Source organism: Osmerus mordax, chromosome 6, assembly GCF_038355195.1.
Source record: "Osmerus mordax isolate fOsmMor3 chromosome 6, fOsmMor3.pri, whole genome shotgun sequence".
In the NCBI taxonomy this organism is placed as follows: Eukaryota; Metazoa; Chordata; class Actinopteri; order Osmeriformes; family Osmeridae; genus Osmerus; species Osmerus mordax.
Window position 1 is genome coordinate 17,884,366 of NC_090055.1, and position 22,594 is coordinate 17,906,959.

The 22,594-nt window shown below is 40.2% G+C and overlaps 2 protein-coding genes across 2 annotated transcripts; both read right to left on the reverse strand.

The window, feature by feature from the left end:
• Positions 1–1,606: 1,606 nt before the first annotated feature.
• Positions 1,607–10,838, reverse strand: si:dkey-238d18.5 (B-cell receptor CD22). The gene is made up of 16 exons (XM_067238120.1): positions 10,823–10,838; positions 10,216–10,578; positions 9,750–10,040; positions 9,162–9,413; positions 8,789–9,049; positions 8,565–8,652; positions 8,389–8,452; positions 8,311–8,338; positions 4,178–4,540; positions 3,712–4,002; positions 3,119–3,370; positions 2,751–3,011; positions 2,524–2,614; positions 2,329–2,421; positions 2,028–2,085; positions 1,607–1,915 (listed from the first exon to the last, which is right to left on the reverse strand). Exons 1-16 carry the CDS (start codon positions 10,836–10,838, stop codon positions 1,853–1,855), a joined length of 2,835 nt encoding a protein of 944 aa, XP_067094221.1. The 3' UTR covers positions 1,607–1,852.
• Positions 10,839–14,327: 3,489 nt separating this feature from the next.
• On the reverse strand, positions 14,328–15,769 carry LOC136944375 (sialic acid-binding Ig-like lectin 14). The gene is made up of 3 exons (XM_067238122.1): positions 15,373–15,769; positions 14,920–15,210; positions 14,328–14,503 (listed from the first exon to the last, which is right to left on the reverse strand). The coding sequence occupies exons 1-3, from the start codon at positions 15,767–15,769 to the stop codon at positions 14,328–14,330; spliced, it is 864 nt and encodes a 287-aa protein (XP_067094223.1).
• Between the last annotated feature and the right edge of the window lie 6,825 nt (positions 15,770–22,594).

Here is a 22,594-nt window from a genome sequence, read left to right on the forward strand (position 1 = left end):
TCTAAGACATCTACGGATGATGACATTGCCCTGACAACACACACCGCCCTCTCCCACCTGGAAAAGGGTAACACATACATACGTGTGGATGCTGTTTGTGGACTACAGTTCAGCACTTAACACTGTAGTGCCTGCCAAGCTTGTTCCTAAGTTCAGGACATTGGGTTTTAAAACTTCTCTTTGCAATTGGATCCTGGACTTCCTGACGAACAGACCCCAGGTGGTGAGAATGGACAACATCACCTTGCCTACACTGACCCAGAGTACCGGGGTCCCTCAGCGCTGCGTACTCAGTCCCTTCCTGTATGCCCTGTTCACGTAGGACAGCGTGGCCACACAGAGTTCAAACGTCATCCTTAAGTTTGCGGACAACACCACTATCCTGCGGTCTCATCTCTAACAACGATGAGATCGACTACAGAGATGAGTAAGGAGCTTGGTAACATGGTGCCAAGACAACAACCTATCTCTCAACGTCTGCAAGACTGAGTGGATGGTTGTGGACTTCAGGAGGCGACAGAAGGGGCGTCATTCCCCTATACACATTGACTGAGCTGTAGTGGAGAGAGTCTCTGACTTTAAATTCCTCTGTGTGTTCATCTAAGATGACCTGACTTGATCTCGGCAAGCGTATTTGGTTTTTTGCGGTTCGGTTTTGCACCTCTACTGCCTGGTATGGCAGCTGCCCCTCTGCAGATTGTAAAGCCCTCCAGAGGGTGGTGAAGACAGCGTAACAATGGATCCAGACCTCTCACATGAATACCATATTAATACCATTACCAAAACTGAATCTTCCCATCTATGTAGCATTGCTAACATAAGACATTTCTTCTCAAAGGATGATGCTGAAAAATGTATCCATGCATTTGTAACATCAAGATTGTGGTTAAGGTAGAGTATGATTTCATTTCATAATTTAATTTGAATTGTTTTCACACCTATCATAGTCAAAGTCATAGTTAAAAAAATTATTTTTTAAAGAGCCGACTCACGAAAAAGAGCCAGAATGCCCATAACTACCATGTACAAATTTCTGGCCTCCCAAAGATCTACGTAAAGCATTTGCAACTGGTGCAAAAAGCTGCAGCAAGACTACTGACTGGAACCAGAAAAGACGACCATATAACTTATTCTCTCGCTTCCTTTACAAGAAAGAATAAACAGGAAGACACTTTTTGATACGTCTATAAATAACAGCGTCAAATGTATTTCTATTTCATATTTTATTAACAAATGTAAATAGATTCATGTAGAAATTAAACACAAGCATGTTATTAGCATTTTTGGTTCTACAATTTTATTTTTGCAGGCTCATAATGATTTAATGAATCATTCTGAAGGATGAACCAGACAATGTTTATGCATATGTGGATTATTTAAAACCATGACAAGGCACAATGTAATGATAAAAAAAAAATAAGCATTACACTAGTGCTTTAAGGTGTATACTTGTGTTTCTCATTTCATAGTTATGTCTATAAGTGCACATTTGTTTTCAGCTGTATATGACATTTAAAAGAAACTCTGGGAAGAAGACTAAGGCATAGTAAAGGTACTTTAAGTTAAGCTAAGTACGCTGTAAACCAAAATAAAGGGTTTAGCCCACTGAAAACGTTGTAAATAATTATATTTGAAAAAAGATTAATTGAAAAAATGTATAGATTGTTCAAATTGTAATTTGCCTAAAATATATTGCTTAGATGGCAAATAGTTTGATGTAACTAGTTTCCACGAAGGTTATGAGTATTCTGAATTCATTGGGTTTACAGTACAGTGTAACATGTGCATAGTATCAGTGTGGCAGGAAGGAAACAAATAGGGTCCTCACAGGAGAACATGTTTCCTGCTGTTGTCACACGTTAGCATAGATATCTTCACACATCACATTTTCATACGAGTCACACCTGCCGTCGGCCTGTAGGAAATGACACCATGGGAATGACATCGGCATCTCTAGGGTATTATTATTTTAGATGTATTTCCATTATTACTTTTACTTCAGATCTCAGGGAGCAGTTAGTACAAACCTCCATATTGCCGTAAACATATTGGTTGCCGGGGACTCCATTGTTGATGTTTTCTTGTCTGCAGACAGAATGGAGCAATTCAGATTCAATAATAGGCTACTAATGACAATAATAATAATGTTATTTTATTTCATACAACGTGACAAATATGAATCTATACAATCATACTTCATTGGGGAAAGTAATATAGATTTACTGGGTGTAGGGTAACTGTTTGATATATAAAAGATGACTCTCTTATCTGTCCTTCACTCTCAGTGTGTGGGAGAGTGAGTGTGTTCACTTTGCGAGGGGAACGTACATTGCTGCGGAGTCGTCTGAGACTGTGGCTTTGGCCGTAACCATAGCAATGTCCTGTGTTGTGGTTGCATGTTGACCATCATGGCTCTTACGACTTTGAGAAAAAAACTATGTGATTACAAAGGAATCACCAGAAAAAGAAGAAAATCATTTAAAACTGCAGATGGCCCAAACCCCTTCGACACACTTCACTCACCACTTCCTGGTTAACCTCCATGCTGACATGAATAACACCGGCACCAAAAACGCTGATACGGCTATAGAACCTTGCACTGTCCATGTCATATCTGTTCAGAGATAAGACCACAAACCACCTTGAAGTATTTTACTGTTTTTAATGAGTGGTTGTCTCTGATGTTTGATACTGTGTACAGATTGTAAAAGTGTGGGATGCCGTTTACAGCAAGGCTTCTTTCACAGTACCTTTTTTGGGCAACTTGAAGGCCTGGGTGGTGTTTCCCTCACTGTTGTTGGCATGGCAGAGGGTGTAGTCTGCAAAGCCAAGACTGCCTTGCAGGGTGGCGATGATCACTGATTGGTGCCTGTCTACCTTGGTGCTTGACAGAACTCCATCTGGGAGAAACCACCGGACATCACTAAGGGGGACAGATTCCACGATGCACAGGCAGGTTACCGTGGAGATGTTAGAGAAGCAGGCAGAGCCTACTTTAATTTCAGGAGGATCTAATAATAAAAAAAACCACATACTAAATGCTACAGAATGGGCAAGAAATGTTTATTCGACAGGCCTTGATAGGCTGCTGTCTAAAACAACAATCCGCTGTACTAACAGATCACGTTGAGCTTCACTTGACTGGAGCGTCCTTGTCCCTCTGTGTTGATGGCGGTGCAGTAGAGGGGACCAGTGTGTCTGGACACCCTCTCCAGCCTGTAGGTCTGTCCCTGGGACAGCAGAGCCCCACTGGGGCTGTGCCACTGGTAGCTGTGGGCCGCTGGGTTACCATCACTGGAACACCTCAGCTCAACAGAGTCTCCCTCCTGCAATGTGGACTCCCTCTCCACCCTCACATCCAGTGGGGCGTCTACAGAGTAACGTGAAGATAGGTATTGACTTGGTAGTAATTTTTACATGCTTGGTCATTTATGTATATGCACCTGTCACTGTATTTAGGGTGGATGCCATGCCTTGGATCTTGGTCCTTGAGAAACAAAGTTAAATGTTGCAACACTGAATTATTTCAGATGGTGAGTCCATATTTCTTTCTTCTAGGAAGATAAATATCCTCTTACAATGACTTACCGGAAAAAAATGTGTTTTTTAAGCTATTACTCAATGGGGATAAATATCCTACACATGTCATTAAATAGTTTTTATTTTGTTTTCTCACATGCATCAACTGTAATTTCAACTTGATCCACTTACATTTGACATTTAGAGTCCGGGAGCTCTCTGCTTTTTTCCCTCCCCTGTAGGCTGCTCTGCACCTGAGAGACTTCTTGTGGTCAGCAACGGTGGGGGCAAAGGTCAAGGATGATGTCACTTCCCACTGGCCCTTGGACAGCTGCTGTGATTGGACAGTGGGTGTTGCTGAGTGGCTCCAGGTCAGGACAGGGGGGTCAGTGGGGCAGGAGTGAGACACAGAGCAGGAAGCAGTGAACAGCTCACCTACCCTCACTTCTTCACTCACTGACAGAGTGGGGGGCTCTGGCAACCCTGTATTTAAAAGAGATATAAATACTATCATAAGTGTTATAACATATTTATTTAATAATTTTGCGTGATTTTGTGTGATTTATTTTTCATTGTACAAGTTATATTTTTAAACTCTCTTATTTTAACCTCCTATATTTATATAAGTCAATATATAAGTCTAATTGTTAGAACTTACTTTTGATATCAATAGAAACTGTGTTGTCCACATAAGAATACTTTTCGTAGTCTTTTATTTCAACCCTAAAATGAAAGGGTCCTGTGTCACTTTGATGAAGGGGATCAATCCTCAGAGAGCAGTTCTTGACTTGGAGATCTCCAACTAATTGTGTGCGTTCCTTGTAGTCCTGCAACACTGAAGACCTGTCTGGATGGTAGATCTTCTCGAGGGTTTTTTCAGCCCAAATCCCGGTGACTTCAGAGGACTTCTTCTCTGGTTCTGGGTAGTTGAAAGAGCAGGGGATGACCACACAGGAGCCCAGCAGGGCAGAGACTTGACTGGGCACCTCAGCGGTCCAGGAAGAGGCTGAGGTTTGCACCGCTGAAAAGTGTGGTAAAGGTCACAGAAAGATATAGTTCAACAAACTAGGTAGTTAAAGAAGTTACAATGCACAGCAAACAAACATGTGTTTGAGAAGATAAAGTCTGTTGGATATGCATGATGTATTTCTAAATATGTAATTTCAACAGAGGTTTTAAAAAGTATCTGTTTCATCCAACATTGTACCATAACGCAACAATAAATGTAAGCAGATGTTTATTCTTTTTTTACTTTACCTCTAAGGAAAAAGGAAAATGCAAGGAAATGCCACTGACATCTGTGATTGTCCATATCCTTCAAGTGTTAGGTTCTGCAGAGAAATGTTTATTGCCATTCTATTGGCAATCTTTATTTGGTCCTTTGCCTTTTCTCAGTTCCCTTTTCTGATAAATGAAAGTGGAGTCTGCTAAGATTTCAAAAATGAATTTGGGAAAATAAATAGTTAACAGTATCTTGTAAAATATAGTTTTTTGTATAGCTAAGCCTACCATTTAATGTCACTTCACCACTAACTTGCTAACATGTATGTCATTCACATGGCCTCTGAGACTTAACGTTCATGAGACTGGAACATGTCCACACAAATCCTGCTCACACTTCTCATTTCTAAAGAAAAATAATATTTGTTTTTTTGACATCCTGACTTCCACAATTTAGTTTCTCTTAACAATAGAGGAGACTTTGCTAAAGGTGTTTAACGGGAGGACCAGGGTCTTTCCTGTTGATAATACAAGAAAAAAAAAGCAATCCAAAAACTACAGTGCAATACAGTGATAAGCTTTATTTTACAGAGGCAACATTTTGTGAGCTCAGCACTTTGTCCCAGCTTCAAGATACATAGATAGAAAAAATATTTTTGCTACATCTTTGTGGCCAATGGAGTGAAAATTAACTATTGACTAGATAATCATTCTTTTCATGCTGTCCACCTCTTTCTCCTAGCGGCAGCTTGCGTCTCTGTCTCTCTGTTTGTTTTCCTGTGTGTGTGTGTGTGTGTGTGGTGGGTTTGTGTATGTATGTTTGCTTGTGTGTGTAAGTGTATTTTTTTAATGGGTGTGTTTCCGGCCCCAATTACGTCATCACAAACTCCCTCGTACGGTGTCCGACATGTGCAAACGCGCTGCAAATTAAGAAAACACATGCAAATATACAAAACACAAGCAAATTAAGAAAACATCTTCATTAATTTGACAACACATGGGCAGCATTCAGCAAACGGGCTGCAAATACACACAACACAACCAAATACATAAACGCATTGCAAAAACGAAAGCACGCAAACCAAAAAACGCTGCAGTACATAAACGCGTTGCAAAAACAAAAGCGCACAAAACAAAAACGCTGCATCTAGTTTTCACAACGGAAGTTCTCCAGGCCTCTAGGGGGAGCGCTAAAGGAAACAGCTTGATTTTCGGCCCCATGGAGCGAGAGAGCATCTTTAGGTTAGGATACCTTAAAGATGGATGACTTTTATGAAAGATAAATGTAATAAGGTGGGTTTGGAGAGTCAGACACAGGCGTCGCTAGACCCTTTTTACTGGGGCAAAAGCCCCAGTATAAATCTGCTGTGCCCCAGTGAAACCTCAAGTTTGAGTTTTAACAATTTACTTTATTAATCAGTGCATTCATATAGATAGATTAAACCGGAAAAAAGAAACGCAGTATTGTTAGGATAATTGCTTTATCAAGTAATGCACAGAGTCGTCTGGTTCAAAGAAAGTACAATAGTTTAATGCTTGCCGACAAGGAGACAAAATCTGATCGCAAAACAAAGTTTATCTGGTTCTCAAGTCTCCGTGTAAGACCATTTAAACATATTGGTGAGAAGTCCCCTCCCCTGAATATCAGTATCAGCTGTCAATGCGATTGATCCCAGAGGTAGAGTGCGCGTGCACGTGGAAACTTACAGAGTTCTCTGACCCCAGGCTTGACCATATGATTCACTCAACACAGATAAGGTAAACACATTTAATGCACCTCTAGTATGATAATGGTCAACCTAGGTCAGTTTGTTTACGTAAGCCTAGTGTCATGCGGGGAGTCAGGTGGCTGAGCGGTGAGGGAATCAGGCTAGTAATCCGAAGGTTGCCAGTTCGATTCCCGATCATACCAACTGACGCTGTGTCCTTTGGCAAGACACTTCACCCTACTTGCCTCAGGGGAATGTCCCTGTACTTACTGTAAGTCGCTCTGGATAAGAGCGTCTGCTAAATGACTAAATGTAAATGTAATGTAAATGTCATCTATAGGTCATGTGGGGAGGGGCTTCTCTACTGACAAGGAATGCTAAGCACCAGTATTTTCAGAATAGAATGTTACGTTCTAAATTTCCCCGACAAGTATCCCAATCAACGTTTGTAAAATCAACGCAGTTTAACCAAAAACACAAACTGATGCGTGCCCTCAGAACTCCATGTCTGCACGCTCCTCTCTGCTTGCTAAGATAGCCATTGCAGATGGCACACAGAAGTACAGTTATCGGCACGCAAGTCAGAATTGAGGTAGGCTAAGAAAACATTACGAAACTAAAGAAAGCTTCTAAATAAGAGGCCTACCGATCATCATATTTTGACTCAAACATATTACCAACATGAGTCAAGCATATGATTTTACATGAAGCTCAGAAAACAGTATCTTCGCTCAAATTATTGTGACGAAAAATGGCTTGCGCGCTGTCGCATTAACTATTGATGTCCCTGACAAAGCTGATATCAAACTTATGTCCCTGGACTGTACGTATAGTGGGTTAAGCAAGAGAGGTTTCTATAGTGCATTCTGTTGCACACTTCTTGTATGCAGCAAACTTGGAAGAAGAAAAAAAGTGATAGGCTATGAGCAGGGGCCTGTGTCCCAGTAGAGCTTCATGTAGCAACGCCCCTGGTTAGACATACCAATATGTCTTCATCAGATACAGCTAGCACCTAGAGCCTAGGCAGGATGTCACAAGTTGTTTCAGTGCTATTATTGCTTGTCACAATCAAGTAGACTTTTAAAACCTCTTAAAGGTATAGTATCTCAGTAAAGATACTACACACTTTACATCAAAGTGAAGTGGGTGTATTCTAAACACACTTTTGGATGAAGGTTTGTTGAAGCATCATCAATAAGTCTCAGTAATCTGCCTACAGTATCATGAGGAAGGTTCATGTGATCTTTTGTAAACACATAAATGTAGAACTTCACCAAATGAAACTAAACTATTTACAGGAAAGAAAATACAGAAAGACGCGTTTTGTATCTATAAATGATAGCATCAAATGTAATACTATTTAATATTTTATTAACAAATAAACAAATGGAGTCATGTAGAAAGTAAACACAAGCATGTCAGAATTTTCGATTTATATACGTTTTCATTTTTCTTTATATCAGGCTCATTATGATTTCATCAATCATCCTGAACCAGACAATGTTTATGCAAATGTAGATTATTAGAATACCATGACAAGGCTAAATGTAATAATAAACAATGTAAGCATTACACTAGTGCTTTAAGTTAAGCTAACTACACAGTAAACCAAAATAAAGGGTAACTGAAAATTATTTAATACAAAAAAAGATTAATTTACTAAATTAATTGCTTAGATGACTTAGATCACTTTGATATAATATGGTTCTACGAAATTCAGAATTCATTGGGTTTACAGTACAGTGTAGCATGTGCATAGAATCAGTGTTGAAGGGCAGGAGTGAAACAAATAGGGTCCTCACAGGAGAACATGTTTCCTGCTGTTGTCACACGTTAGCATAGATATCTTCACCCATCACACTTTCATACGAGTCACACCTGCCGTTGGCCTGTAGGAAATGACACCATGGGAATGACATCGGCATCTCTAGGCTGTAACCATAGCAATGTCCCGTGTTGTGGTTGCATGCTGTGGTTGCATGCATCCATCATGGCTCTTCCGACTTCGAGAAGAAAATAATGTGATTCAAAAAGGAAATGGCACAAGAAAAGAAAAACATGAAAAAAAATATCAAACTGCAGATGGCCCAAACCCCTTCAACACACTTCACTCACCACTTCCTGGTTAACCTCCATGCTGACATGAATAACACCGGCACCAAAAACAGAAACGCTTTAGAAACGTGCACCGTCCGTGTTGTATCTGTTCAGAGATTGGACCACAAACCACCTTGAAGTACTTTACTGTTTTTAATGAGTGGTTGTCTCTGATGTTTGATACTGTGTACAGATTGTAAAAGTGTGGGATGCCGTTTACAGCAAGGCTTCTTTCACAGTACCTTTTTTGGGCAACTTGAAGGCCTGGGTGGTGTTTCCCTCACTGTTGTTGGCATGGCAGAGGGTGTAGTCTGCAAAGCCAAGACTGCCTTGCAGGGTGGCGATGATCACTGATTGGTGCCTGTCTACCTTGGTGCTTGACAGAACTCCATCTGGGAGAAACCACCGGACATCACTAAGGGGGACAGATTCCACGATGCACAGGCAGGTTACCGTGGAGATGTTAGAGAAGCAGGCAGAGCCTACTTTAATCTCAGGAGGATCTAGGAAAAAAAAAACACACAACCACATACTGAATGCTACAGAATAGACATACAATGTTTATTCGACAGGGCCTTCATAGGCTATTGTCTATCAACAGTACGCTGTACTAACAGATAACGTCGAGTTGCACTTGACTGGAGGGTCCTTGTCCCTCTGTGTTGATGGCGGTGCAGTAGAGGGCACCAGTGTGTCTGGACACCCTCTCCAGCCTGTAGGTCTGTCCCTGGGACAGCAGAGCCCCACTGGGGCTGTGCCACTGGTAGCTGTGGGCCGCTGGGTTACCATCACTGGAACACCTCAGCTCAACAGAGTCTCCCTCCTGCAATGTGGACTCCCTCTCCACCCTCACATCCAGTGGGGCGTCTGCAGAGTAACGTGAAGATAGGTATTGACTTGGTAGTAATTTTTACATGCTTGGTCATTTATGTATATGCACCTGTCACTGTATTTAGGGTGGAGGCCATGCCTTGGACCTTGGTCCTTGAGAAACAAAGTTAAATGTTGCAACACTGAATTATTTCAGATGGTGAGTCTATCTTTCTTTCTTCTAGGAAGATAAATATCCTCTTACAATGACTTACCAGCCTATTACTCAATGGGCATAAATATCCTACACATGCCGTTAAATAGTTTTAATTTTGTTTTCTTACATGCATTAACTGTAATTTATATTCCTGTTCTTCAAATTAATCCACTTACATTTGACATTTAGAGTCCGGTAGCTCTCTGCTTTTTTCCCTCCCCTGTAGGCTGCTCTGCAACTGAGAGACTTGTTGTGGTCAGCCACCGTGGGGGCAAAGGTCAAGGATGATGTCACTTCCCACTGGCCCTTGGGCAGCTGCTGTGATTGGACAGTGGGTGTTGCTGAGTGGCTCCAGGTCAGGACAGGGGGGTCAGTGGGGCAGGAGTGAGACACAGAGCAGGAAGCAGTGAACAGCTCACCTACCCTCACTTCTTCACTCACTGACAGAGTGGGGGGCTCTGGCAACACTGTATTTTGAAAAAAAACATTAGTCCAGGTATAAATACAATGATGTTAAGTGTCATATCATATTTAATTAATAATGTTCTGTATTTTTGCAGGTGTTTTTTCATTGTATAACTTCTATATTTCAACTTTAATATTTTAACCTTGTTAATTCACATTCAAATTGTTCGAACTTACCTTTTATATCAATAGAAACTGTGTTGTCCACATAAGAATACTTGAAGCTGTCTTTTACTTCAATCCTAAAATGAAAGGGTCCTGTGTCACTTTGATGAAGCGGATCAATCCTTAGAGAGCAGTTTTTAACTTGGAGATCTCCAACTAATTGTGTGCGGTCCTTGTAGTCCTGCAACACTGTACACCTGTCTGGATGGTAGATCTTCTCAAAGTTTTTTGGGGCCCAAATCCCGGTGACTTCAGAGGACTTCTTCTCTGGTTCTGGGTAGTTGAAAGAGCAGGGGATGACCACACAGGAGCCCAGCAGGGCGGAGACTGGACTGGGCACCTCAGCGGTCCAGGAAGAGGCTGAGGTTTGCACTGCTGAAAAGTGTGGTAAAGGTCACAGAAAGATATAGTTCAACCAACTAGTTAGTTGAAGAAGTTACAATGCACAGCAAACAAACGTGTTTGAGAACGTGTATTTCCAATTACGTAATTTCAACAGTCAGAAGTATTTGTTTGAGCCAACATTGAACAGTTATACACTAATACATGTAAGCAGATGTTTATTCTTATTGTACTTTACCCATAAGGAAAAAGGAAAAGGCAAGGAAATGCCACTGACATCTGTGCTTGTCCATATCCTTCAAGTGTCCGGTTTTGCAGAGAAAAGGTTATTCCAATTCTATTGGCAATCTTTATTTGGTCCTTTTCCTTGTCTCAGTTCCCTTTTCTGATAAATGAAAGTGGAGTCTGCTCTTTTTAAGATGTAAAAGATATATGTGTAAAAAATATTGGTAAAATATATTTTGGATATTGTCTTCGAAAATATTGTTTTTTGTATTTTGTATTCTCGTGGCCTCTGAGACTTGACATTCATAAGACTGGAACATGTCCACACATATCCTGCTCACACTTCTCATTTCTAGATTTGTTTTTTCACATAGTAATCCGAAAACAACAGTGCAATACAGTAATAAGCTAAGAGGCAACATTTTGTGAGCTCAGCACTTTGTCCCAGCTTCAAGATACATAGATAATAAAAATATTTTTCAACTTCTTTGTGGCCAATGGAGTGAAAATGAACTATGGACTAGATAACCATTCTTGTCATGCTGTCCACCTCTTCCTCCTAGTGGCAGCTTGTGTCTCTGTCTCTCTGTTTTCCTGTGTGTGTGTGTGTGTGTGTGTGTGTGTGTGTGTGTTTGTGGTGTGTGTGTATGTGTGCTTGTGTGTGTATTTGTATTTTTGTACTGGGTGTGTTTCCCGGCCCCGATTACGTCATCACAAACTCCCTCGGCCTCCACACCCATCTCCCATCAAGTCATCAGCCCAGCAGTATATTACCCCGACTTTCCAGTCATTCATCCACAGATTGTTGTTTTGTCTACTTTGGTACCTGTTCTCGACCACGCTAGTTAAAACACCCTTTTTCATCCTTTCATCCTTTTTTCATCTGTGCCTTCAGGATCCCCCTGCTCGCCTGCCAACCAGCCTCACCAACCCTGCCAATGTCTGCCCAGACTACACTGCCTGCCCCCTTTCGCCTGGCTAATGCCCTGCCCACCCTGCCATAACACTCCAATAATCAAATCATCTGGTGTCCTGTGTCTCTGTGTCGAGCACTTGAGTCCTTTATTGTCGCTCCCATAACAATCCTAACAAGTGGTTGGATTTATGGGTTACATCTTTGAGGTTTTGTGGTTATTCATTTATTAGTTCCTAAAATCAAGACAAAGATAACAATCCTGACAAGTGGTTAGATTTATCTATGTATCTGTGGGTTACATCTTTGAGGTTTTGTGGTTATTCAGATATTAATTCCTAAAATCAAGACAAAGCTATCAGCAGTCTGTATTGTATATGTCAACTGTTAAGTAAATAATTACCATAAAAATGCTATTTTACTGAAATCAACAATAACAAAAAATAAATAATAAATTACTAATATTACAATTATGAGAATACCTTAAAGATGGATGGCTTTTATGCAAGATACATGTAATAAGGTGGGTTTGGAGAGTCAGATACAGGCGTCGCTAGACCCGGTCCGGTCTCGTTGTCCCACCTCTCAAGACCGCCCGCTCCCAATCCAAGCTCTTCTCCTCTCTGGCCCCCCAATGGTGGAATCAACTCCCCACCTCCATCAGAGACACTGACTGTCTCCCCACCTTCAAGAAAAGGCTAAATACGCACTTTTTCCGGGAGTACAATGGTACTTAGGAATGATTTGCTGGACCTGATGTTAGTTTCCTCCAGGAACACAATTACTCTTATTGAGGGACTTGCTCCTGTTGGTTAGTAGTATATTATTGTTGCCTGCTTTCCTACAGGTACACTCTTGCACTTTTGGAGGTTCATGTTGTTTAATTGTAACTTGTTTAACTACATGCTCTTATGTTTTTTCCCATTGGCACTTATTTGCTTTTCACAATGTATGCTTCATGTTGTGGCTACCCACAATGTTTTGGGAGCTATCTCGTTGTTTATGATCATTGACTTATGCACTTTTGTAAAGCTCTCTCTTGGAAGTCGCTTTGGATAAAAGTGTCTGCTAAATGAATAAATGTAATGTAAATGTAACATGAGTCTAGCATATGATTTTACATGAAGCTCAGAAAAATGTATTTGCGCTCAAATTATTGTGAAACAAAATGGCTGGCGCTGTCACATTAACTATTGATGTCCCTGACAAAGCTGATATCAAACTTATGTCCCTGGACTGTACGTATAGTGGGTTAAGCAAGAGAGGTTTCTATAGTGCATTCTGTTGCACACTTCTTGTATGCAGCAAACTTGGAAGAAGAAAAAAAGTGATAGGCTATGAGCAGGGGCCTGTGTCCCAGTAGAGCTTCATGTAGCAACGCCCCTGGTTAGACATACCAATATGTCTTCATCAGATACAGCTAGCACCTAGAGCCTAGGCAGGATGTCACAAGTTGTTTCAGTGCCATTATTGCTTGTCACAATCAAGTATACTTTTAAAACCTCTTAAAGGTATAGTATCTCAGTAAAGATACTACACACTTTACATCAAAGCGAAGTGGGTATATTCTAAACATACTTTTGGACAAAGGTTTGTTGAAGCATAATCATTAAGTCTCAGTAATATGCCTATAGTTTCATGAGGAAGGTTCATGTGATCTTTTGTAGACACATATAAATGTAGAACTTCACCAAATGAAACTAAACTCTTTACAGGAAAGAAAACACAGAAAGACGCATTTTGTATCTATAAATGATAGCATCAAATGTAATAATATTTAATATTTCATTAACAAATGTAAATACATGAAAGTAGAAAGTAAACTCAAGCATGTCAGAATTTGCTATTTACATACATTTCCGTTTTATCAGGCAACCATTATTATTATTTTAGAAGTATTTTCATTTTTACTTTTACTTCAGATCTCAGGGAGCAGTTAGTACAAACCTCCATATTGCCGTAAACATATTGGTTGCCGGAGACTTCATTGTTGATGTTTTCTTGTCTGCGGGCAGAATGGAGCAATTCAGATTCAATAATAGAATACTAATGACAATTATAATAATAATAATATGTTATTTCATACAACATGACAAATATGAATCTATACAATCATACTTAATAGAGGAAAGTAATATAGATTTACTGGGTGTAGTGTAACTGTTTGATATATAAAAGATGACTCTTATCTGTCCTTCACTCTGAGTGTGTGGGGGGGGAGTGTGTTCACTTTGTGAGGGGAACGTACGTTGCTGCGGAGTCGTCTGAGACTGTGGCTTTGGCCGTAACCATAGCAATGTCCTGTGTTGTGGTTGCATGTTGACCATCATGGCTCTTACGACTTTGAGAAAAAAATAATGTGATTAAAAAGGAATCACCAGAAAAAGAAGAAAATCATTTAAAACTGCAGATGGCCCAAACCCCTTCGACACACTTCACTCACCACTTCCTGGTTAACCTCCATGCTGACATGAATAACACCGGCACCAAAAACACTGATACGGCTATAGAAACGTGCACCGTCCATGTCATATCTGTTCAGAGATAAGACCACAAACCACCTTGAAGTATTTTACTGTTTTTAATGAGTGGTTGTCTCTGATGTTTGATACTGTGTACAGATTGTAAAAGTGTGGGATGCCGTTTACAGCAAGGCTTCTTTCACAGTACCTTTTTTGGGCAACTTGAAGGCCTGGGTGGTGTTTCCCTCACTGTTGTTGGCATGGCAGAGGGTGTAGTCTGCAAAGCCAAGACTTCCTTGCAGGGTGGCGATGATCACTGATTGGTGCCTGTCTACCTTGGTGCTTGACAGAACTCCATCTGGGAGAGACCACCGGACATCACTAAGGGGAAAAGATTCCACGATACACAGGCAGGTTGCCGTCGAGACATTAGAGAAGCAGGCAGAGTGTACTTTAATCTCAGGAGGATCTAGGAAAAAAACAAAAAACACATACTGAATGCTACAGAATGGATGCCATGCCTTGGACCTTGGTCTTTGAGAAACAAAGTTAAATGTTGCAACAGTAAATTATTTCAGATGGTGAGTCCATATTTTTCTTCTAGAAAGATAAATATTCTCTTACAATGATTCACTTCAAGGAGCTATGGTTTTTAAGCTATTAGACTCAGTTGGGATACATATCTTACATATGCTGTTAAATCATTTATATGTTGTTTTTCTCACATGCATCAACTGTAATTTATATTCCTGTTATTCAAATGAATCCACTTACATTTGACATTTAGAGTCCGGGAGCTCTCTGCTTTTTTCCCTCCCCTGTAGGCTGCTGTGCACCTGAGAGACTTCTTGTGGTCAGCAATGGTGGGGGCAAAGGTCAAGGATGATGTCACTTCCCACTGGCCCTTGGACAGCTGCTGTGATTGGACAGTGGGTGTTGCTGAGTGGCTCCAGGTCAGGACAGGGGGGTCAGTGGGGCAGGAGTGAGACACAGAGCAGGAAGCAGTGAACAGCTCACCTACCCTCACTTCTTCACTCATTGACAGAGTGGGGGGCTCTGGAAACCCTTTAGAAAAAAAAGAGGTATAAACACAATCATAATTATCTTGTCATATTCAAGGAATAATGTTGTGTATTTTTGCAATCAGTTTTTTTATTGTATAACTTCTATATTTCAACTTTTATATTTTAACCTCCTTTATTTCAGATTCACATTGTTCGAACTTACCTTTGATATCAATAGAAACTGTGTTGTGCACATAAGAATAGTTTTCGTAGTCTTTTATTTCAACCCTAAAATGAAAGGGTCCTGTGTCACTTTGATGAAGGGGATCAATCCTCAGAGAGCAGTTCTTGACTTGGAGATGTCCAACTAATTGTGTGCGGTTCTTGAAATCCTGCAGCACTGAAGACCTGTCTGGATGGTAGATCTTCTCGTGGGTTTCTTTGGCCCAAATCCCGGTGACTTCAGAGGACTTCTTCTCTGGTTCTGTGTATTTAAAAAGAGCAGGGAACCACCACACAGGAGCCCAGCAGGGCGGAGACTGGACTGGGCACCTCAGCGGTCCAGGAAGAGGCTGAGGTTTGCACCGCTGAAAAGTGTGGTAAAGGTCACAGAACGACATAGTTCAAACAACTAGGTAGTTAAGGAAGTTACAATGCACAGCAAACAAACGTGTTTGAGAAGACAAAGTCTGTTGGATATGCATGATGTATTTCCAATTACGTAATTTCAACAGAGGTTTTAAAAAGTATCTGTTTCATCCAACATTGTACCATAACGCAACAATAAATATAAGTAGATGTTTATTCTAATTTTACTTTACCTCTGAGGAAAAAGGAAAAGACAATGAAATGCCATTGACATCTGTGATTGTCCATATCTTTCAAGTGTCAGGTTCTGCAGAGAAATTGTTATTGCGATTCTACTGGCAATCTTTATTTGGTCCTTTTCCTTGTCTCAGTTACTTTTTCTGGGAAAAAAATGTGAAAATGTGAAAAATACTAACGGAAAAAATATTGGAAAAATATATTGGATACAGTATCTTCCAAAATATGTTTTGTAAGCTAAGCCTACTATTCAAACTCACTTCATCACTAACAATCACAAAACAACAGTGCGATAGAGTAAAAAGCTATATTTTAAAGAAACTAAATGTTGCAAGCTCAGAGTTTGTTCCAGCTTCATTATACATAGACAGAAAAAGCATTGTTCAATTTCTTTATGGCCAATGGAGTAAAAATGAACTTGGAACTAGGAAACCATTCTAGCAAATAGTTGGATTTATCTATGTCTCTGTGGGTTACATCATGGTGAGGTTTTGTAGTTATTCATATATTAGCTCTTAAAATCAAGACAATGCTATCAGCAGTCTGTATTGTTTAAGTCAACTATTAAGTGAATTTTAATAATAATAATAATAATAAGCTATATTACTAAAAACAACAATAACAACAAATGTATAAATTATTTGTATTAATAATGATTACAATAATTATAAGAAATACCTTAAAGACAGACGACTATTATGCAAGATGAATAAGGTGGATTTGGAGAGTGAGATGCACCAACATATCTCAGCTGAGTCTTCAGCAGAACTCCGAGTCGGCGATCACGCCGGCGTGATTGAGTAGGGGTCGGCTTTAGGACCGCGTAGCATGAAAACCAAGTGACTCATCGGGCTGCCGTCGATTTCATGCAGAAGTGCAGACCTGAAACTGCGTTTCAGTCTTGTTTTATGTAAATACACCAAGTAAAACCTAAGTTATGATAATTTCAATTCCATGAAAAAAGTGCGTCAAAATATGCGCTCTTTTATGCGCGCGTTGCATTTATTAGATTATTTTTGTTGTCTTTTGTCATAAAATTAAACTGAAAAGAACCTGTGAATCTGCTGACTCAGATCTATACGATGCACATTTTAGGGAGATGAGAAACAGCCGTCTAAGTAAAAGTGGATTAGGGTTATTAGGTTCCTCCGGTAGGAGGGAACCTATTGTTATTATTGGTATTCTTATTAGGTTCCTCCGGTAGGAGGGAACCTATTGGTATTGTTGGTATTCTTATTAGGTTCCTCCGGTAGGAGGGAACCTATTGTTATTGTTGGTATTCTTATTATTAGGTTCCTCCGGTAGGAGGGAACCTATTGTTATTGTTGGTATTCTTATTATTATTTTTCTTCTACTTGCGCCCCAATATCTCAAAAAGTCCCTGGTCATAAATTTTCTCATTTGGCACATTGATACTACATCCAAGTGGGTACCCCCACACCAAATATGGGCCACATCGGACCATAGGGGGCGCCACAGGCCACGCCCAAAAGTCCGATTTTCAAAGTGATGGCATTTCCACCCCATTGCTCCAATTCTTCTGAAACTTGGTGTGCATGCCTCATTTTTCATGAGGAACAAAAAAGCCTCAAGGACCCATAAGGTCCGCCATGATGGATTTTCCTGTACTGTGAAAATTTGGGAAAACCTTCAAAATTCCTCTTCTCTTGAACCAAAGGTGAAATTGACTTGAAATTTGGTTTGAAATTTGCAGAGATATGTATCATTGACGTATTTAAAAACGTTACTTAAGGCAATTGAATCAAGTACAAAATGGCTGAAATGGGTGTATTTATGTAAATGTCCACATTGCCTCAATATGTTTGTGTCACTAAATCAAATGTATTTTTGAAGGATGGTTCAAACCTAATAAGCTTTAAGGTGACATGCCTCTGAAGTACCATGCAAAGTTTCACCTTGATATGTCAAAATATGACTGAATTACAGCTGTTTGAACTTGGACCAAATCTGACAATGCTCGCCATTGGAGAAACAGCTTTTTTAAATTATCCAGTTATTGAACTTTGTGTATTCTGTATTCTGTATTATGGGGGGTCAGTTGGCTGAGCGGTGAGGGAGTCGGGCTAGTAATCCGAAGGTTGCCAGTTCGATTCCCGGTCATGCCAACTGACGTTGTGTCCTTGGGCAAGGCACTTCACCCTACTTGCCTCGGGGGAATGTCCCTGTACTTACTGTAAGTCGCTCTGGATAAGAGCGTCTGCTAAATGACTAAATGTAAATGTAAATGTAAATGTATTCCATGCCTGGGAATGGCTCAATTGGCTGAGATGTTGTGCTGGTAATCAAGGTTCAATACCAGTCAGAGGCATAGTTTTTAATTTTTTATTCTGACCAAACGGTTTCTAGTCTCCCGATAAATCCTCCGGTTGTAAAACATAGCAATGCGTCTTTATTTGAGCCCATCACAACACATCTGTTTAGCGAGACTGTGTAAACCACTGCAACACAAGCCAGGTTCACCACAGTAGCTAGCTACACATGGTAGTGTTAGATTCACAACTGAGTTAGCTCTAATGAAGTATATTGATTATTGAGGTGGACCCCTTGCCTGTTGCGCAAATTATTTCAGTGACCTAAGCTAGGACACACGGCCACTGATGCTAGGCATGATTTGAAATTCTCTTCCATGACTTATGTTGAGTTATGGCACCCCAAACAACCTAATCTAAGCACTATGAGTAATATATTCTTTACAGCAGCAACCAGGTCTAGCCTGACGTTGTCATACTCATAATTCTAGTCAGAATATGAGTCTGAAAACTCTCCGTTGGGCTGTGACTACGGGGCCTGTTTCAACCAAACTCGTAAAACAAATGCCTCTTCGCTCAATTGGATAGACCTACAACCAATCAGAGCAACGTAATATGTTGTTTGTTGAAAACGAATTCAACCCAAGGGCTCTTTCGTGACGTTGTTGATTACGTTACTGTTGATCATCTGTCCATCATCGTATAAAGCCCGCCCTGGCAATTTCATTGGTCCGTCCAGATCCTGGTTTTATGTAGTTGTTCCCAATACGAGACCCTCCAGACCCAACTTCCCGACCAAATTCTTTTGTGGGCGGGGAGAAGTTGGGCTGGCAGCCAGGCTAAACCAGGGGGGTATTCCAGGTAGCAGGTTTAGTGAAAACTTTGAGTTGTTTAACCCTGAAAAGAGGCTTACTCCGAGGTTTCCGTTCCAGAAAGAGAGGTAAAGAAACCTTTTGGTAAGTTTCCATGGTAACTTACTCCGTGAAACTAACCTGCTCGCTAGAAGGTTTTCCATGCCAAACTATGCGTTTTTATCTATCCCCTCCCTCTTTCTGAGCCTGATAGCGTTGGCAGACTAGGGATTTCCTTTCCTGGTTCAGCCAACCGATCTCGAACAAAATTTTATTCGTTTAGTTATACGCCGGGAGAGGATTTTAAGACTGCGATTCGATGTGCTTTAATTCCCTGATGAATACCTAGGTTAACGTTACCGTTTCCCGTCACAATCTGTAATGTATTTTAGCAACATTGTCAGCCCTTAGGCCAACATCGCTAATACTCGCCGTGGACGTGCACTCAGAACTGACCAAATGATTTTTGGCACTGAAATAAAGACAAATAATTGAAATTGTATTTGGTCTTCTTCATTGCCTACAAATAGAAATCTAACAATGAGTATGTTTATTGGCTATTGTTCCTATAATTTAGATGATTCACCTGTGACCATGTACCATCCTGTAACTGGTGTTTTCAGCAAATCTATTTCAACATTGTAGGGGGTCAATATTGGCCAAACAACTGAAACTAATTCCCCTATGGTTTGAAGGAAGATGGGAAACTGAACAGTGTATTAACATTAACCAAATAGGGAGTCAGGTGGCTGAGCGGTGAGGGAATCGGGCTGGTAATCCGAAGGTTGCCAGTTCGATTCCTGGTCATGCCAACTGACGTTGTGTCCTTGGGCAAGGCACTTCACCCTACTTGCCTCGGGGGGAATGTCCCTGTACTTACTGTAAGTCGCTCTGGATAAGAGCGTTTGCTAAATGACTAAATGTAAATGTAAATAATGCCAATGCCAATGGAATTACAGTTATTCGACTCTATGGGTTAAATCAGAGCAAGAATAGTCAAAGTAAGGTTAAATAATATAATAATTTAATCATATTGCAAATGAATGAAATCAATGAAGGTTAACTCTTACCCACTCTACCATGATTATTGTAAACTAGACATAGAAAGCAAGAGGTGAGGAAGAAGGAGTAGGACAAGCCAGAGCTGAGGAGAAGGTCTCAGGAGATCAAGAATCCACAGATGCTTCACAATTCCTTTTATACCCAAAACAACTAATAACACCACAATCTTGACCCTTACTTATCAACATGACTAGCAATGCCACAGTAAGTTACACAATGATGTGTGAGAGCCATCAAGTTGAGACTCCATCCAGTAACTCCATATTTTACCATATGAGAGGTGGGGGCAGGTTGATAGCCTTACAAGATCAACCTTTATTCTTCTGCCCTAAGTACACCATCTCTTGGTCAAAATAGATATTCAGCAAATTCAACAATTAATATTGATATAGATTATTGTTTCTACAATTAACATCACCTGTTACATGCATCCTCCTGTAACTGGTGTTCCAGTAAATATTTTTCAAGATTATCCTTTATTCTTCTACCCTAAGTAGGCCTACACCATCTCTTGGTCAGTTTTTGGCAATTCTTCATGAGGTGCAATTTGTACAACTCATTTACTTGTAACTGGGAATACATGGGATTGCATTACATTTCACAGTTCCACATGCAGAATTCACCTGCCATTAAATGAACATATCACTGTATACTGCATCCATGCTCTGTTCAACAGGATCAGAATGTGCAAATTGTTTTTTATATTCATTATTCTCATAATGTCAGTGTAACTGACAATTCCACACAAGCCTGTAAATAAAAGTACATGGGGAGAGAACTACCAGTAGCTACCATACATAATTCTCTGCATCCATTTTCTGCGGCAGCAGTCAATGTTTCTTCGTCATCTTAATCATCATCGTCATCATCCTTTGATGAAAATATTAAGCAAATTACCAGAACTGCATTTTTCCATCTACGTAATATAGTCAATATAGCCAAAATACAAAAATTCCTGTATTTTGTAGCAATTCAATGAGGGGATCCCTCATTGAATTGCTCCTCCCAAGGTTTCTTCAATTTTTTCTCCTGCAGTGGGTTTTTCTGGGAGTTTTTCCTTGTCTTCCTTGAGGGTTTAGGTTGGTTGAGGGGCAGTTCTATGGGCGTATGTGAACCCCTCGACATGCTTGCGTGTGAAAAGGGCTATACAAATACATTTTGATTTGATTTGAAAAGCATTCTGTTGGGGGAAACTGGTATTACAAGTTGAAATAGGCACCAATTTATATTTACTTTGTATCATGTCGATATATGATTAAAACCAAGGTGACTTCGAGGCTACAATCACAAGCGTATAGCTTAAGCTAAATATGTCTTACCTGTTTGTAGTAGGTTTTTATATTTAATATAACATTGAACATGCTATTTTATTAAGTCTCCCACTTTTTCTTCTGTAATATTAACGGTATGGACTGGCTATTACATCAAATGTATGCATTGACTTGGCAAATTAAATGAAACACTTTACAGGAAAGAAGAAACAGGAAGACATTTTTTGATATGTCTATAAAAAATAGCATCATTTTAATTACTATTATAGTGCACAAAGCTTATGATGCAGTCGGTTATTAATATGTTGGTGAGACACACAAACACAGATTCCTGGAACTATAGATAGAGTGCAGTGCCTGTGAAGATGATGCCAGTTCTTCTCAGTGGCTTTGGTACCTACATTTCTCACAATTGAACATCGTAACATCATAAAAGCAATTTCTCATTATTGTAAACAAATTGCCCATGCTCTGGTACATTATGCAAATTGTTATGTAGCCTACAATGTAAGCTATTTCCTACATAATACCACCCTGCTACTGGGAGTCAGATGGCTCAGCAGTTAGGGAATCAGGATATCAATCAGAAGGTTGCCGGTTCAAATCCCGGCCGTGCGATGGTGTCCTTGGGCAAAGCACTTCACCCTACTTACCTCGGGGAGAATGTACCTGTACTTACTGTAAGTCGCTCTGGATAAGAGCGTCTGCTAAATGACTAAATGTAATGTAATTGTTTAGATGTTATCATCATTAAATGACAGTAATGATTCAGTCTTGATATGCTTAATGCTACAAACCGGTCCTCACTATTAGCATGGCTGCATATGCAGATGGTGGTCATTCTGGCTGGAATGTAGAGAGCCAATTCCTCACAGCAAAATCTGGGAGCATTTGTGAAGCTGAATTTGGCTATCACAGAACCAGATCGTCTTTAAGTTATCACCTTAATGCAAAGCACCCGACAGAAAGCAGTCCCAGGTTAGATGGTCGCCAACCCACACTCCACGACTTCTCTAGGAAAATAACTAGACCAGTCCATGAAAAGGTTACCAATACCTGGCTGGCACTTTATAGGTATGAGTTCTAGGCCTGAGCCTCTTTGAAAACACAGCTCTGTGTATAGTATTAAAATACAATTAAACAATAGTGTCTAAAATACACTTTGT